This window comes from Rattus norvegicus, chromosome 5 (genome assembly GCF_021556685.1).
Source record: "Rattus norvegicus strain SHRSP/BbbUtx chromosome 5, alternate assembly SHRSP_T2T, whole genome shotgun sequence".
Taxonomy (NCBI): Eukaryota; Metazoa; Chordata; class Mammalia; order Rodentia; family Muridae; genus Rattus; species Rattus norvegicus.
The window spans coordinates 152,815,128-152,831,647 of NC_141538.1; the positions used below are offsets into that span (position 1 = coordinate 152,815,128).

The following is a 16,520-nucleotide window of genomic DNA, read 5'->3' on the forward strand; positions in this document are numbered from 1 at the left end:
GTACAGCCCTCAGTGACTCAGTTAGTTTCAAGTCTGTCTCATCATCTGTAAGTGGGTGATGCCCTCCCTTCACTGATGGGACATTGGCTTCCACAGAGCTATGCACAGAACTCAAAAACCTGGTATTGAGAAAGGAGGAAGTATGGGGATAGCCGGGACCATGGAGTTGTGCTACGCCTCTGGGCAGGGGCAGACAGACTCAGCATGCTGGTTGCTTGGGCTTCCCTCTGAGTCTTATGAACTCCTCCTCTTTTCTTTTCTTCCTTCCCTCCCTCCTTCCCTCCTTCCCTCCCTCCCTCCCTTCCTCCTTCCTTCCTTTTTTTGAGACAGTGTTTCTCTGTATAGCCCTGGCTGGCCTGGAACTCGCCCAGTAGACCAAGCTGGCCTCTAACTCAGAGCTCTACCTGCCTTTGCATCCTGAGTGCTGGGATTAAAGGACACCGCCACCGCCTGGCTGTGAACTGTTTCTCAAGTCACCAGTGCCCTGGTCCACAGGCCCCTGACAGATGTACGTCCTGAAGTCAAAGTAAGGGTTGCTCAGAGAGCCGAGGGCTCAGAGGACTTCAGAGAAGAGTCAAACGAGGGCAGGGTGGCTGTCACCCAGGAGCCACTAGCTAGTCCTAAGCATGTCCCCTCCCCTTCCCTGCATCCATCCCTCCAACCACACCAGCCAGGGGAGGTTGGGCAGGAGCCTCTGAAGCACATGAATGACTTTGCCTTTTTCCCTCTCTGCTCGCTCTGTCATTTTCCTGTCCTGGGGTTTTCAAATAACATTCAAGCTCTGGGTGGCTTGAAGCCGAGGGTGCCCGTCGACAATTTTTTTGGACAAATTGGTACAAGCGGTAATCTCTGCTGAGGAGATTATGTTTGATGGAGAGCAACCCGGAGCGACTGGAGAGATAGTGGCGGCTTGCTGCCTCTAAGCCCTCGACTTCAGCCATGACAGCCGAGGGAGGAAGACTTTCTTGGATCAGAGTGATGGAGCAGGCCAGGATTTCTCTGTAGTTTGCTTGCTTTGCCTGCTTGGCTCCTGCCCTGGCAGAGCTGGGCAGAGTGGCCCTCTGGATCCCAGGGAACAGTCTGACGGATGACCTATTCTGGGGACACTGCCAACCCAGCCACCCGATACTCGGGCTGCTATGACAAGAGCTCACGAGGGGACAAGGGAGGCTCCAGTTTGTCCCAATCTCAGTACAATCAGAATTCTCTGGCAGAGAGAAGACGCCCTTTGGAGGTGACAGCCCTGGGCCAAACTCTCTGTCCTGTTCCATGTCACAAGGGCTGTTTGGTTTAAAGAGGTAACAGGACCATCCGATGACTGGAAAGAAAGTGATAAGAGGGGACTTATTTAAGGCCATCAGTAGGTGACCCTGGGTACTTCTTGGTCCTCAAAGACTTGCAGTTACAGGTCATGGCCAGCAGGGCGGCTCCATTGCCCCACTGCTCCCTTGAGAATGGGCACAGGCAGTTCTGCCCAGGAGGGGAGCGAAGGAAAGAGTTTGTGAAGTATAGAAAAACGGGCTCTGTAACTCAGCAGTTAAGGGCACTGGCTGCTCTTCCAGAGGACCCAGGTTCGATTCCTAACACACGGAGGCTCACAGCTGTAACACTGAATCAGGGGATTCAATGCCTTCTTCTAGCTTCTGTGGGCACTAGACACACATATAGTTCACACACATGCATACAAGAAAACACCCACACACTATTTTTTTAAAGCCAATGTCCCTGGGAGTGAGAAGTGGCAGTTTGGCCTTGTGGGTCCTGAGACCTGACATCTGTGAATTGGGTGGCTGGTGCTGGGCATGTGTCTGGTTCTGCATGGACATGGGTCCATCCTCACAGAACTCATCAGCTGTTCTGGGAGCCAAGTGTGCTCACCTGGGCCACAGATCTGAGCAATGGGGAACCCTCATGGCAGTGGGGGTCCTGATTGGTCTCTGGCAGACGTCCTGCCCCCATGAAGCCACTGGGAAAGTAGAGGCAAGACCAGAGTTTTTCTAATACCTGACCAGCCTGGGGCCTCAGAGGACCAACTTACCTCTTCTCCTGTCAGGTAGAAGGCCGAGAGCAGTCCTCCGATATACCGGATGTTCACTTCAAACAAAGATGCTTCTCCACTCTGCAAGAACGTGGAGGATGGGGGGCGGGGGAGGGACAGGACAGTAAGGTAATGTGTGAGCTTCCACAGCCAGCCAGACCTTGGACAAGGGGCACACTGCTCCCCTCAGTACACACCTGTACCCTGCCCTGAGTACCCCAGCAGGTCAGGCCACAGCTCTGTTTTCATCACTGAGGCTGGGAGAGGCCGGCACCTGCCTGGCAGTTGCTACTGTGCATTTAAGCGTTCCAAATAAACACGGGCTTTGGCTCCCTTCCCCAGCCTTGCCGGAGGCCACTGGAGCAGTTACGCCTGGCTGTGCTCCAAGGAGCCCCAGGACCTGTGCTAAGCTGCAGGAGACGCTTAGCCCAAGGAGAAGCAAAGCCTTCTCTAGTCTGGCCTGCCACCCTCGCCCTCTCCTGAGAAGCTCCTGAGGCTTAGCAGGAAGGTGAGCCTTCCCTGGGGTGACAGAGCAGGGCAGGGCAGAGCAGGAGGCTGTGGGCCGATGCCTGTGAAGGAGCCATCAGCCTCTGGGCCTACTCACACTGCCCTTCTCCATGACTGTGCCCCTCCCCCCCACTGCCCTGTATAAAGCAGGTGTGGCGGCATCGTGCCAAGGGCACGCTCTGGCTAAATTCCCCACTTTAGCCATGTGCATGGCCTTGTGACTTAAGATAGATTTCTCCCTTCCCCTGGGTTTCCTCCTGCACAGAACGAGTGTGACACCATGCAGGCCTTCTCACGGGCAAGAAGTGAGCTTCTCACGCATAGTAAGCTGTGCCAGGGGTCTCACACAGTCTCACACAGTCTCCTGTTTCTGCCTCCTTTGCCCCAGGGGCTCTCCTTGGCGGCTCTCTGCATTGGATTTTAAATTTTCATGTGTGATGGTTGGGGAGTTGACTGAGGGTCTAGGCAAAGGAGTTATCTCCCCAGCCTTCTTTTTTCTTTATTTTGAGACAGAGTCTCACTAAGTTGTCCAGGCTAGCCTTGAACTTGTGCCCCGGCTGCCTCAGCCTCCAGAGTAGCTGGGATCCCAGGACCGCCACTACCTGGCTTGGCTCAAGCTTTCACTATGGACAGCAGTCATTGTTATCTGTTAATCTGAGAGGATTTTTCCACTAGCAAAGCGTGTGCAGATCTCACTTCCTTTCAGCCTCCTAGCACCCCATGATGTCACCCCATTCTCTAGATGAAGAAGCTAAGGCTCAAAGAGGTCAGGCCCCACCTTTTTTTTTTCCTTTTCCTGAAAGCACCAATCTACCCCAGCCTGCCTGAGTGTCCACAGCTCCCTGGTCCCCTGGGCAGATCTATCCTCTGCTGGGGGAGCTGGGGCCTGTCCAAGGGAGCCAGGAGAACCCCTGAAGATGCTCCTCTGCCCCTCTCTCATCAACAGAAAAGGAACAAAGGGCTCCCCTTGGCCTCACAGACCAAGTTACAAAGGCCTCAAGATGACTCCAGTAATTATAATGGTGATGAGAAGCCACTTAGCCTAGTGTTGACTTTATGGTGCCATAAAAGCTCTCCACAGTCCTCTGCTGAGGCCTGTCATTCCCCTCTCACTGTGAGGAGGCTAAGGGTGAGGGAGGTGAAAGCCTTTCACAGCTCTCCACACCTCTCACCTCTAACAAAGCCTCTTCCCCTCCTACCACTTGCTGAGCACAGAGGGGAGGGTGGCCCCTGGCTGTGTCCCCTTGTACCAGAGGACACCAGCTGGGAGACATCCCCACTTGGAGCCTGGTTTTCTGTGAGGATTTATACTGCAGCCCTGGCTCTCAGGTAAGAAGCCTATTGTCTGTGAGCGGAAGGCTGGCCCTTGTCTCCCTGCGTCTTCTGACTCACCACGTTCAGGTGGAAACTGTCTTGCACCCAGGCCTTGGCCTCCTGGAACTCCTCTTTCAGCTCCATGAGGTAGAGGGTGTCGAGAGAATCGATGATGGTCGCCCCACTGAGACCGCCTGTAGGACAGAGAATTCAAAGTGTGATCCAGGGGCCATTTTATCCTTTCCATTCTTGACTAGACAAGTCACCCTTCCCCGGGGTCCCCAAATGCCTGGAGAACTTTAAGGTACCATCTAGGGTGGTTCTAGTACCCACCAGTGAAGGTGAGAATGGACCCACCATCCTGTCTCCTTGTGGGAGGGGGATGGAGGCCGTGCTGGCCCATTCCCAGACCACGGTCACTCTGTGGTCGGCAACTCAGTTGCAGGTGACACAGCCCTGACCAATGTGGCACGCACAGTTCCCAGTGCACAGCCAGTCCTGCGGCTCACTCAACCTTCCTTCTGCTTTATCCTGTGGAAAATACAGGTGCTCATGTACGCTCATGCAGGGAGACAGCCATATAGGACTGTGAACCCAGGGAGGGTATCCAAATCCTCCAAATTCTGCAAAGCAGGCTAGAACACAGCATAGGGTCATCACAGTACCTATGGGAGCATCCACCCACAGAGGTGAAACAGACCTGTCTTTATGTGCTTGGAAGATAACCCTGGGATCACTTAAGTTAAAACAAAAGAAAACAAAAAGTCAGGCTGTGTGGTGCGTGCCTGCAGTTCAAGCACTTAGGAGGGTTGCTGGGAGCTCAAAGCCAACCTGGGCTACATAATGAGTTCTGAGGCTAGCCTGAGCTACATAATGAGTTCTAAGGCCAGACACTGTCTATCAAATAAAAAAGGCAGGCATGGATTACCTCCTTTCAAATGTTGGTCAGTGGGGTCCTTTAGACTCCCCCAAATAAGTATAGGCTATTGCTATTGGTTACCCTCCGGAACTTGATGGTAAGATCCTACTGTTGAAGACACCACATCCTTGAATTATAGAATATGGTGAGATCAAGCTGGTACTGACTTGGAAGCGTCATCCATACTGGGAAGCTTTCACGGTGCTGGAAGGTGCTGTCAGAGGAGAGAATGAATCGCCGATCTTATCCACTTCCGGACACTGTGAGCTACAGTAGCAACTGGCCTGGCCACATAGACCCAGTGGCGTAACAGTGGCATTGCTGTTGTGGGAGTAGCCAACCACTGTCTGCTTGGATCTGAATCCTGCACCACAAGGCTGAACTCATGCCTGGTACTATTCACTGGGCCAACAACCTGTGGCTGCCTAGGCCAGAAGCCCCAGGGGAGAATCTAGTACTAGTACATTGCTAAGTAGACATAGCCAACAGCTCAGTTAGTGTCCTGGTGGTGATGCCTGCAACCCCAGGGTGGGAGAGCAGAGACAGGCTGATCCCTGGAGCCTGGTGGCTGCCAGCCCATGAAACCCTGTGTCATTTAAAAAAAAAAAAAAAAAACCCAGCAGTTGAAAAGCAACAGCTGAGGCTGTCCTCCGGGCTCTACACATGTGTGCGCATGCACACGTGTGCCGTCTCTCACGCACAACAAAGCTCCAAAGGCAACGTGGCAGAAGCTCTTTGTTGTGACGTGAAGAGGGGGCCTCTAGGCTCTGAGCTGGAGGCAGCGGGGCTCAGGGCTTATCTCTGGAGGCTGGGGCAAAAGGACCGTTTATGTCTTCTGGGCTATTTTTACCGATAGAGATTTATTTCCATCAAGAAGAAATAGGGAAAACGGTTCAGACGAAGAAGCCAAACGAATGCTCAACCCAAAAGTCCTCATGCTCCCTTTTATTCCAGGGCAGAGTTCACGCTGAGCTACCTGCTTACGCCCACCACCCCAACGATGGTCCTAGGATCATTTGTCCCCATCACCTCACTGTGAGGGAGGCAGGAGAGGACTGAGGAAAGCCTCAGCTGGTTGAGCACTGTCAGATCCTGGAATGGAGAGGACTGGGGGGGGGAGGGGGAGGGGACAAGCAACCCGGAGAGCTTCCTGGAGGAGGAGGTTGACTCTCATCATACCTCTCAACTAGGGTCACAGTCAGCAACAATGTCTTTTAGGGTCCAAAGCACTTTTACCCATAATTCCTCTAGGGAGGCTGATACTCACGCTCTCCTCTGATGGGCCAATTTATAGATATTCAAGTCCCATACATAAATGGGACTTTTCTTGCAGAGGACATAGGCAGTTCTCCTGTGTGTTCTAGTTCATCTCAGATGAGCTACAAGACTTGGTGTCAGATAAGTCTTTGTCACATTGTGTTAGGAGCCAGAGACAGGAAGATCAAGTTCAGGATACACTTTCCCCCCAAACATTTTCCACTGTGGATGGCTGAATTCACTCATGTAAAAATCCAAGGGGCACAGAGGACCCAGCATGACCCCCCAGAAGAGTAGCTGCCCCCACTGTGCCCCCGCAAGGGCAGGGCCAACAGATAAGGGCATGTTACAGAAGGGAGAGAGCCACAGAGGAAGGGCATTGTCATGTGTCTGGGTGTTTGGACTAGGGCTGAAGTGAGCATGTCAGTGAAGTGAGCATGTCAGCATGAAGTGAGTCAGCCCCTCCTATGACCACAGAGCCAGTTAGACATTCCTTTCCTGGCCACCTCCCTTCTAGGAGGTGTCAGGGCAAGCAAGGTTCCAGTGACAACTTACCACCACCCCACCAAGAAGTGCGTATGCTTGGGTTGGTCTGGAGCTCAGGCCCCATTCTGAAGGGCCCGGTGACCTGGGGCCCTGTTGCATGTTTTAAGAGCCTGGAGGGACTCTGAGGTCCTGCTGGGTCACCCTTTCATCTCACAGATGAGGCCCTATCAAGGACTTGCCCAGCCCAGGGGAGATAAGCTCCCCCTGCCAATGTGGCTTCTCAACTCTGAGCCGAGAGATCTCCCTGTTCACCCATCTGGCACTCAGCTACAAAACAGGACTGGGAGGAAGCTAAGTCCTTCCCTCCAGGGCACAGCAAAGTCTCTGATTTCAGAATCTTGCCCTGGGCCACCTGTTTACCTCAATGGCCTCTGTGTCTTGGGGCCCAGCAGGGAGAGTAACCCGGCTCCTTGTGACCACCTGTTTCCGTGACACCTCCAGATGTCTGAGACACCTGAGACACTGGCTGAGTTTGTTGGTGAGGGCCTGCTCTGGCTGTCTGACGCTCCCACTTCCCGGCTTGGTTGGTCTCCACCCCACCCCCTCTCCCTGCACCTGGCCGGGCTGAGGTCCAGCAAGGCACTTACTGGGAACCTTCCTTTTGGGCTCAGGGTTACCCCGGAGTCCATGCTGGATGACAGAGAAAGCCTTATCCCCAGTCCTACCCTATGTGCCTCCTGGGACGATTTCCACGGGGAACAGAGTTTCCAGTAGCAAGGCCATGGCCTATGTATGCCGAAAGATCCAACAGGGCTCAAAACAGCAGCCAGCACCTTCCCCAGGGCTGCAGCCATAGTGGGCTGAGGGTGAGCCTATGCTCACAGCCCTGGTTCTGAGTTCTTCAGTTTACGTAGGATAACATAACCAGAGCAAGAGACGGTGGAACATGCTAGAAAGAACAGAGACCCAGGAAGCAGGAGAACTGGCTCCAACCCCAGCATGACCGAACAGCATGTCTACTCCAAGCATCAAAGTCGTCTGTGGATGGAGGGGAAGACCCTCAGGTGGAGCACTGGAGAGCCATCTCTGGTCCCCAAGCATCGCTCACCGCCATACGTTCATCTGCCCCTGCTCGATGAACACTAAGTGTTTGGTAAATCAGTTTGCTGATTTCCCCTTTGTCCATCTTGAAACTGTGGCCTGGCTAGGAAGCGGGGAAGGGTTGCGAAGTGTGGGAGACACTCTTGGTCCTTCCCCATGGGAGAAGGGATGCTGACATCTAACTGTTCTGACTTGTTCAGGGAACGAAGCCTCCAGAAACCTCACATGGGAGATTGTAGGTCTCGCATCACAATACCGCTGGCTGCAGGGGATGGGAGGGGATGCCAACATGGGTGTGTACACCATACCCCAACATCCGACCCCTGCCCCTGACTGTCCCTGGGCGCGATGCTCTTGGTGGTCCCCAGTATCTGCTGCATGGGCCACCATGACCCCTGACCTCTAAGCACCAGTTCCTGGCACCGCCTCCATTTTCATGTGTGTTGTCATCCTGGCACCAGATCTGGTGGTGCAGCTCCCTGGATCTGGGACCCTGCCATGGCTTCCCAGTATCTGTACAGTTAAGGCACTCTTGTCCTTGCCTTCATGGATTTGTGAGATCGCTCTGCACTGTGGTGGGTTAGTAGCCTGCTTCCCACTGGTGAACCTGTCCCCACTCAGAGCATGCCCACAACACTCTCCGGGGCCATTCTCCTCCCACGCATTGTATCTTTCCCTCCGATGAATGCTCAAAGGTTAAAGAAGGTTCCTCTATCTCTCTGTCCCTTTCCTCTGGACCCGGTAGTCTTGTCTCCAAGCAGCCCTCAAGGCCAGCGTTCTGCTTAAAGGCCCAGTGTCCACTCCCGCGGCCTCCTCACATCCCTCTGAGTTTGGCGGCCTGTGGTCCACCTTGATGGCCCTCTGCGCCTCGCTGACTCCCATCGCCCTGTGTGCGTGGAACCACACCTTCTGCTGTGTTCTCTGAGAAGCAATCCCTGGTACCTTTGGCACAAGGACCCCATTCCTGTTGGTTTTCTTCCAAGCATACACACACCAAACAAACAAACAAAGTTCATAATGAAGAAGCCGGGATTGGGATGCTTTTACAGTCCCTGCGCTGGGGAGAGTTGGGGTTAGGGTTAGCTTTTATTCTTGCTGGGAGTGGTGGCCTACAGCCTTAGTTCCAGCACTCAGGAAGCAGAGGCAGGCTGCTCACTGAGTTCAAGGCCAGCCTGATCTACATAGTGAATTCCAGGGTAACCAGAGCTACAGAGTGAGACCTTGTCTAAAACACCACACACACACACACACACACACACACACACACACACACACACACACACACACACTCTCTCTCTCTCTCTCTCTCTCACAAACTCCCTGCCCACCCCCAACCCCGATATTCTTGTGGAATAATGCCAGGAGAATGCCTGGTACTCAGTGGAGAGTCAGTCTAACCTAATCAGTGAACTCCAGGCCAATGACAGACTACGTCTCAAAAACCAAGCTGGACGACACCAAAGAGGATCAACACTCAAGGTCATCCTTTGGCCTCCACTGGCATCACCTCACCTCACACAGTGCTTCCTGTCAAGAGGAGGGAGAACCCCAGGCCCTAACGCTGCCTCTCAGGGCCAGGACTGCCTATAGAGCCATTTGCCTGGTCTGTGTCCCCACCAACTCTGCTGTATAATAATGATGTCTTTTATGTGATGCTATATTAACAGAGAGAAATGGGTCAGGCTGGGCAACTCCAGCTCCGGGAAGAACATTTAGAAGGAAAAAAATGACCCAAGGCATAGCCTATTACGGTGCCTCCCCAGAGCCACACACTAATGGCTGTGTTTAATTTAATGATACAATCCGCAGAGACTTCTCTTGATCTGCAGTGAAACAACATATACGTCTTTTCTCAGCTGCCACAGGGAGCGGGCTGTCTGTGTGTGGCAGACTAGATTTTTACCGATGGGGCCCAAGGCGCTGCTTGCCCATGGGAATGAGGCTTCCTGGGACACTGACACTCCTTCCATGGCTTTACCCCAACACCTGGGCAGGACAGGTAACGAGCCGGACCCACAGAATAAAGAATATGAGGATATTCTGGTTTCTAGGCCAGCCTTAAGAAATTGACTGGCGGCTGGTCCCCCGCCTCTCGGAGGGACAGACGCCATATTGTCGGGGAGCCCAAGATGGCCACCAGGACACCGTGTGCATCTATCCTGAATGACAGCCCCGTCAGAGGTCTGGCCAACAACTGGCATGGATTCCAGACACGTGAATGGAGAACCTCTGCCTCTGATCTACCCAGCTGAGCGCCTGAGAAGAGTCATCCATGTGGTGCCTTCTAAGAATTCCTGGGCCTGGGGATTTAGCTCAGTGGTAGAGCGCTTGCCTAGGAAGCGCAAGGCCCTGGGTTCGGTCCCCAGCTCCGAAAAAAAGAACCAAAAAAAAAAAAAAAAAAGAATTCCTGACAGGTCCGAGGGCCTCACCAAATAACTGTTGCAGTCTTGAAGTTCAGGAGCAGCAAAGGCACCTGGGAAGTTCTACCACATGAGTTTCTAGGAAGCCCCGCCGAAGTGGTACCTGTCCCATCCCCACCCTCGCCCACACCTCAAAGCACACCATACACTGTCAAAAACCACTGTCTCATAGGAGGAAGCCCCTCAGTTGCTCAGAAGACTTCTGTTTCCTTCCCTAGGTAGCCCAGGCTGGCCCGGTCTCATGGTCCTCCTGCCTTGGCTTCCTGTGCGCTGGGATTACAGGTGCGCACCACCCACACAGGAGCCTCTGTTCCTATGTGGTCTGGGGTTTTGGTTTTTCTTTTTTTTTCCTTTTTCTTTCCTGGAATGTTTATGATGCTGTTTCCTGGGTCACTCGAATTGCACTCAGAGGCTGTTTCTAGGCAAAAGCTTCTTGGAGATTCTGGGAGGGAAAAAAAAACGTTATTAGGAACTATTCCCGGAATCCAGAATGCTCGCTGGAAGCTGAGAAACACAACACTTGCTTAGTCTGGTCTGCCCACGCCATTGGCCTATTTAAAGGCCCCATTCCTTCTGTTCTCCAGGACCAAACTCCCGATGCACTGAGCAGAGATGAAGTCTAGGCCTTGTAGCCCCTGCGTGGTGCCTCTGTTACCCACTCAGACAGTGACGTTCTGTCCCAATCACAGACTGCCAGCAGGACCTTGGGTTTGCTCAGGGCATCATTAGCCTGTGTCTCTGTGCCTGGGATGCCTTCTGCTAGGGTTCCAAGGTGTATCCCACATCCTAGGAACATAAGGGGGTCAGGCCCAGGCTGCACAGGGCCATGGGGCTAAGGAAAGGGGAATCTAGCTAGTTAGGACCAGATCTGATGGGCTGCTGCAAGAAGAGGGTTCTGGAGTGGACCCAGAGGAGACCCCAGCTGAGCTACGACCAGAGTCTGAGGTGTGGCCAATAGTCACTTAGGGTTGGGTGTAAGTGTATGCGTGTGTGCGTGTGTGCACGAGTGTGCGTTGGCAGGAATAACAAGCTTTAAGGCCTCTCACCTCCTGCAGATCTAGGTGTAGTCAGCCCGCTGTCTCTCTATCCTGCTAGGACAGCCTCCATCTGCCTGTAACGCCTGGGTCTCCCCATCCCAGGGCAGTTACAGACCCTGTCTGGCATACGCTGTGGCCGCACAGGGCTATGTATTGATTACTATGCATTCTCTCTTACTCCATGGGCCAGAGCCAAGCAGCACAGATGTGTGGATCTGATAACCAGATGAATCCTTCCTAGACTTCAATCAGAGAGGCCCCGTTTACCCCCCTCCCCCACCAAGATACACGTGGAGATAGCAGAAGTAGTTGGGGTGGGGGGTGAGGGGCTGGTACAGAGCTCAGTGCCTGAGGTAGTCCTTTCAGCCACAGAGACCAGGCAGAACTCTGGAGACCCTAGTGAGCTTGACTCCAGTATTCACGTGCTGCCTCAGTTTCACCATCTGTGTAACAGGAACAATGGTACGGCCACTTAAGCTGCCCTGGGGGTTAGAGAGCCCACAGAATGAGGGCTACCGAAATCTGTCCAGGAGCCTGCAGGCACTTTCTTCTGGGCAGCGCTGCCACTCCTGGCTGTGGTGCTGGGGACAGAACCCAGGCCCTCACACACACTGGCAGATACTGTACCCCTACGGGGTGCCCCTGAGCCTTGACAGCACATTCACAAGCTTCCTGACAACTTGGCAAAGACTGTAGTTACAGATGAGAGACAAAGGCTTAGAGCCAGCTAAAAGTCTCAGAGTAAGGAGTGGGAGGCAGGCTTTACCCCAGAGGATCTCCGTATCGGCGCTGTGCAGAGGCACCTGGTGCAGGTGGTCAACGGTGCTTCTCTTCGGCCTAGTGTTGAGTCCTATCTGGGGCTGCAGTGCCATTCCTTGGCTTGCATTGTCTGTGTGTGAGGAACTTGTCTCTCCCTGGAGGCCTGGGGACCCTCATATAGTAGAGGGCCAGCTGGTATGGCTTTCCTTCTGCACTATGTAGCTGCCTTCAGGTCTAATGTCACCTCCACCACCACAGCCACCGCCGCCGCCACCACCACCTGGGTCTCATTATCTGATGCAGATGAGCCCATAGGAGGCTCTACTTCCCTGACATGTGGGATCTGGGAAGGTGGAGGCCTTGCTCTGTTATGATCGCCAGACCATCAAAGGACCCAAGAGGATGCTCATTCCACAGCAGGTCCTGAGTCATGAGTGAACCAGCAGTGGACCAGTTCACTCCGGCGTTGAGAGTAGAGGGAGGGAGAGACCCAGTTGACAGCCCTGGGTTTTGTCTTTCTTGGCTCCCAGAGGTTTCTAGATTCTGACAGGAGCCGAGCACACTCTCCCCTTCTCCCTGTTTCCCTGTCTCTGAGACAGTGTCACGATGTACCCCAGGCTGGCCTCCAACTCGGTTAGACCTGCCTCTGACTCCTGAGTGTTTGAGTTAAAGATGTGCACTACCAAGCCCAACGACTTCCTTACTAACGAGACTCTTGAACGCAGGCAGCATCCACCACCAGACTGACTGGCTAAGGGACAGGCCTGGGATGCTGATACGTAGTGAGGATGGGAGGCCAGTAAATATCCTCAGTGTGTCACAGGCCATGTATCTCTGGTCACCTGATTCACCCTACGAAACGGGACTCTGGTGCATTACTGAAGCAAATGGTCATCATAGGTGGCACATAGGTGGCAGGGGTGCCCAAGCCCTCCTCCTCACGACCAACCCAAGCTCGTGCTGGTGCCCAAATGGCTTTCTGGGCATAAGGGGTAGGGGCCAGGGCAACTCACAGCGTCACAATGCACATGGAGCTCTTTATCTAAATGGAGAAGGAGGGTATCAAGGCTACCCCGGCCGGGGCAATTCTCAATTGTCAATGCCCTGAGTATTTGTCACGTTCCGTACTGGCGTGGGGATGCTGGAGGAAATGATGCAGATCTGATCTGGAAGCACTGATTTTAAGAAATACATGGTAATCTCCCCATCAATGAAAGGCTTAGCGCAAATCACTGAGACACCACAGAACGGAACCAAGTCTGGGGAGGCTGGACACTGTCCCCAGGTCAGCTCCGGATGCTGCAGGGTAGCTTGCAAACGCCATCAGCAGAGAGGGGATTACGACAGACAGACGTGATCTGTGGGGCTTCTGGGTCTGTCTGGGTCAGGGGGGTGGGGGTGGGGATAAAGGATTTGAGAGATATCACTGTCGGGACTGAGATGGTAAGACAATGAGTGATGGGGAGGAGGGGAGGTGTCCATGATGGCTTGAGCTTTCCCCACAGCTACTTTCTCAGAAATCTCGGGAGTTCTTACTCCACAGTCCAGGCTCAGCTGACCTTAAATGGCTTCCCGCACGCATCCCTCGGGGCCTCTATTTCGGCATCTGCGAAGTGGGCTGGCCAGTAATTTTGCTCTCCCACAGCAGCTATCAGAGCACCTGGCACTCAGGGGCAGCCCCACAGATGCCAGCTGGGTAGCCTGCTGTGACAGGAAGCCTGAGGTGACCTTGGATGAAGAAAGAGGAGCAGACATCTGCAGAGTGGCAAGGTGGAGGAAGGTCATCCCAGGCAGAGGCCAACACGTGCAAAGGCCCTGGGGTGACCACTTAGAGGGAACATGTGAGGTTGGAATGTGGAAGTATGTCTGCAGGGGCGAGCTGCTGACTGCTGTGGCCCTCAGAGAGAACCGGGAGCACTGGGAAGGGGTGCAGAGAAGGCAGGCAATGTGACTTCAGGCTTGTTGCAGAGTCCAGAACCACATGGCATGTCCCCTCCCAGCTCTCAAGAATACCGTGTGCTGCCTGCTGGCGTTAAGCATCTCACCCAGGTCCCTAGATGCTGCTGGAGGAGAATGCCTTCTTCCAAGCTCCTCCCTGGGGGTAGGACACAGGTGAGATGCTGCTTTATGGACAGACCCTGTGCCTCAGTCTCTCTGAAGCTTGGTAGGACCCGGGGCCCAGTTCTAGTCAAAAGAATGTGGGCATGAGTTCCACATGCAACCAGGAGTGTGGGCCACAAAATGCTCCAAAGGCAGGGTGACCATGGGAACCACCAGGGTGCCTCCGACTCCCCAAGTCCCTAAGAGCCTGTGGGCTGTAGCAAAGACACCCCTTCCGCCATCAACCTGCTTGTATATGAATGACAGATAATAGAGCAATGTTCTGGGTTTACCTGTTACAGCAGCTAGCCTGATTTCAGACACACATACCCACTGATGGCCTGGTGTTGGACTGTGAGGACTCCATAGGACCTCATGTACAGAGAGGTGCCTCATGGGGGAGGGTCTCTTTCACTGAGATTTCTGGCCTGGGTCTCTGAGCCTGAGGCTATTGAACAGCACCGAGGGTGTCCCCTGAAAGTCAAGGCTGAAGTAGCTCCAGGCGAGAGGGGAGAGGAACCCAAGTTTACTGCTGGCCCTGACCCAGGGAGAGGTGCTCTCCAGGCATTAGTCCCTGTTCCAGCAGACCTGTTCTGAAAGCTAAGGCTCCCTGCGGGGGGAAGAGACAGGGAGGCTGGCAGGCTTCCACAGCGGGCTGCTCCCCCAGGAGGAGAGGGCCCAGCTCCTCCTTGATAACTTCTTCCCAGCCTCTCACAGCTCATTAGCAGGAACTCACCCTCCCTGCCAGGAAGATGCTCGCCTGATTTTCAGACATGTCAGGCAGAGTGTGTTATCAAACCTTGTCATGTCTCCTCGAGGCCCCCAAACACTCTGCTGCGTCCTCGCCAGACTCTGATCCACATGAGCACGCTGCCTCTGAGAAGCAGCAGCCGAGCGCTTTGCCAGCAAGCTTGGGATAAAGTCTGCCTACATGGCCCGAGGCTCAGCCTCATCTCGGGTCTGAAGCATCCTGCATTCCGGCCCAGGAGGGCTGAGGTCCTGCAGACAGGGGACAGGCTGCCTCTCTATGACCACAGAACTCAGACTCATCCCTTGTCGTTTTGATAGGCAAGGGTGGCTCGTCTGCCCTGGCTTGGAGCAGGGTTGAGAATGCTTCCTTGGGTCCCTAGAGCCTGGGCTTGGGGACCAGACCATATTATCACACCCAAGGTCCCACTCATTGCAGGGTGGGGACAGGGCAGACACAGGCCTCCACCCACTAGCTCTCCCCTTTCTCAGTCTGACTCACTGGCTCTATCTAGAGACAAATAAGGGGTCTTCATGCTGCCCATGGGAATGAAGGTCACTGGTGTCCTGGGCCATGGCAAGGATCTGAGAGACGTGGTCTCGCACAGTGGTTCTACACGCTATCACCACATCTACTATGCAGAGAAGGGAACTGAGGCTCGTGGAAGTTAAATGATGGTGCCAAAGCCGGGTCCAGTGGTCATTCGAGCCGGGTCCAGCTACTTCCCCAACTCTCTCCACATCTGTGTTAGTGCTCCCTACACAGAAGTATGGCACGGAAAATGTATCTCTCGGTCCTCAACAATTCACAGCACGGGCTGTTGTGAGATCTCCATGTCCTGATGACAGGCTCAGAGAGGTTTAGCAACTACTCCAAGATTGCACAGTAACGCAGGAACTGGTTTAGGGAAAGGGACAGTAGACGGTCCCCCTCTAGAGTGAATGACGTCTTCCCTAGTACCGAAGTTCCCCAAGCCAGTATACCATCCTAACTTCATTCCACATCTCCCTACACCGCAGAGAAGTGCAGCTCTCACTGGTTTCCAGCTTCTTTTTGCAGCAGACAGAGGCCACCACAGAAAGCCACAACTGATCAGAGTACAGAGACCACAGGGGTCCAGACGCAGCTGATTCATCTACGACATGAGCCAGCACCTAATGCTCAAGGAACGTCTTTGGAAGAGGGGACAAACAGATCCTAAGTCACCTGACATCTGCACAGAGATGGCTTCTATATATGACAGGAAAGCGGTACCCATGAAATATCAACAACATGGCTGCCCAATTGAGATCTACACACTGACAACAGCAGTTGATGTGCTAGTGTGGGTGGGGAGGATCTCACCAGGCCCAACCTCTAGATGAAGAGCTACAGGTGAGAATGGCTGCTGAGAGAGGGGGGTCAGTCTCCCCCAGGTTGAGCCCTCTCTTAGGCTACCCAGTCCCAAATGGTTACCCCAAGCACATACACATATAAGCAAGACTAAACAGACTTGGCCAGTTGTAATTGTGCATGTGTGCATGTGAATGCATGTGTGTGCATGTGTGAGTGTATGTATGTGTCTGTGTGCATGTGTGTATGTGTGTGTGCATGTGTGTGCGTGTGTGTGCATGTGTATGCATGCCTGTGTGTGCATGTGTATGCATGCATGTGTGTGTTTGCATGTATGTGCATGTGTGTGTGCACGTATGTGTGCATGTGTGTGTGTGCATGTGGGTGTGTGACAATAACAATTAAGAGGAAGATGGCATGAAGTTGAGAGGAAGTTGTGGGGGGCATAGCAGGAGTTGGAGGGCAGAGGGAGGGATGGCCATGATGTAAATGTGGTACTCGG

At 53.7% G+C, this 16,520-nt stretch overlaps 1 protein-coding gene across 1 annotated transcript in view; it reads right to left on the minus strand.

The window, feature by feature from the left end:
- The window catches only part of Man1c1 (mannosidase, alpha, class 1C, member 1), a 138,972-nt gene that overhangs the window by 28,835 nt on the left and 93,617 nt on the right, over positions 1 to 16,520 (minus strand). The window contains exons 3-4 of the mRNA NM_001108687.1: positions 3,938 to 4,053; positions 2,039 to 2,119 (exon numbers count right to left, since the gene is read on the minus strand). Coding sequence (NP_001102157.1) covers positions 2,039 to 2,119; positions 3,938 to 4,053 — 197 coding nt within the window. The remainder of the gene's footprint in view (positions 1 to 2,038; positions 2,120 to 3,937; positions 4,054 to 16,520) is intronic.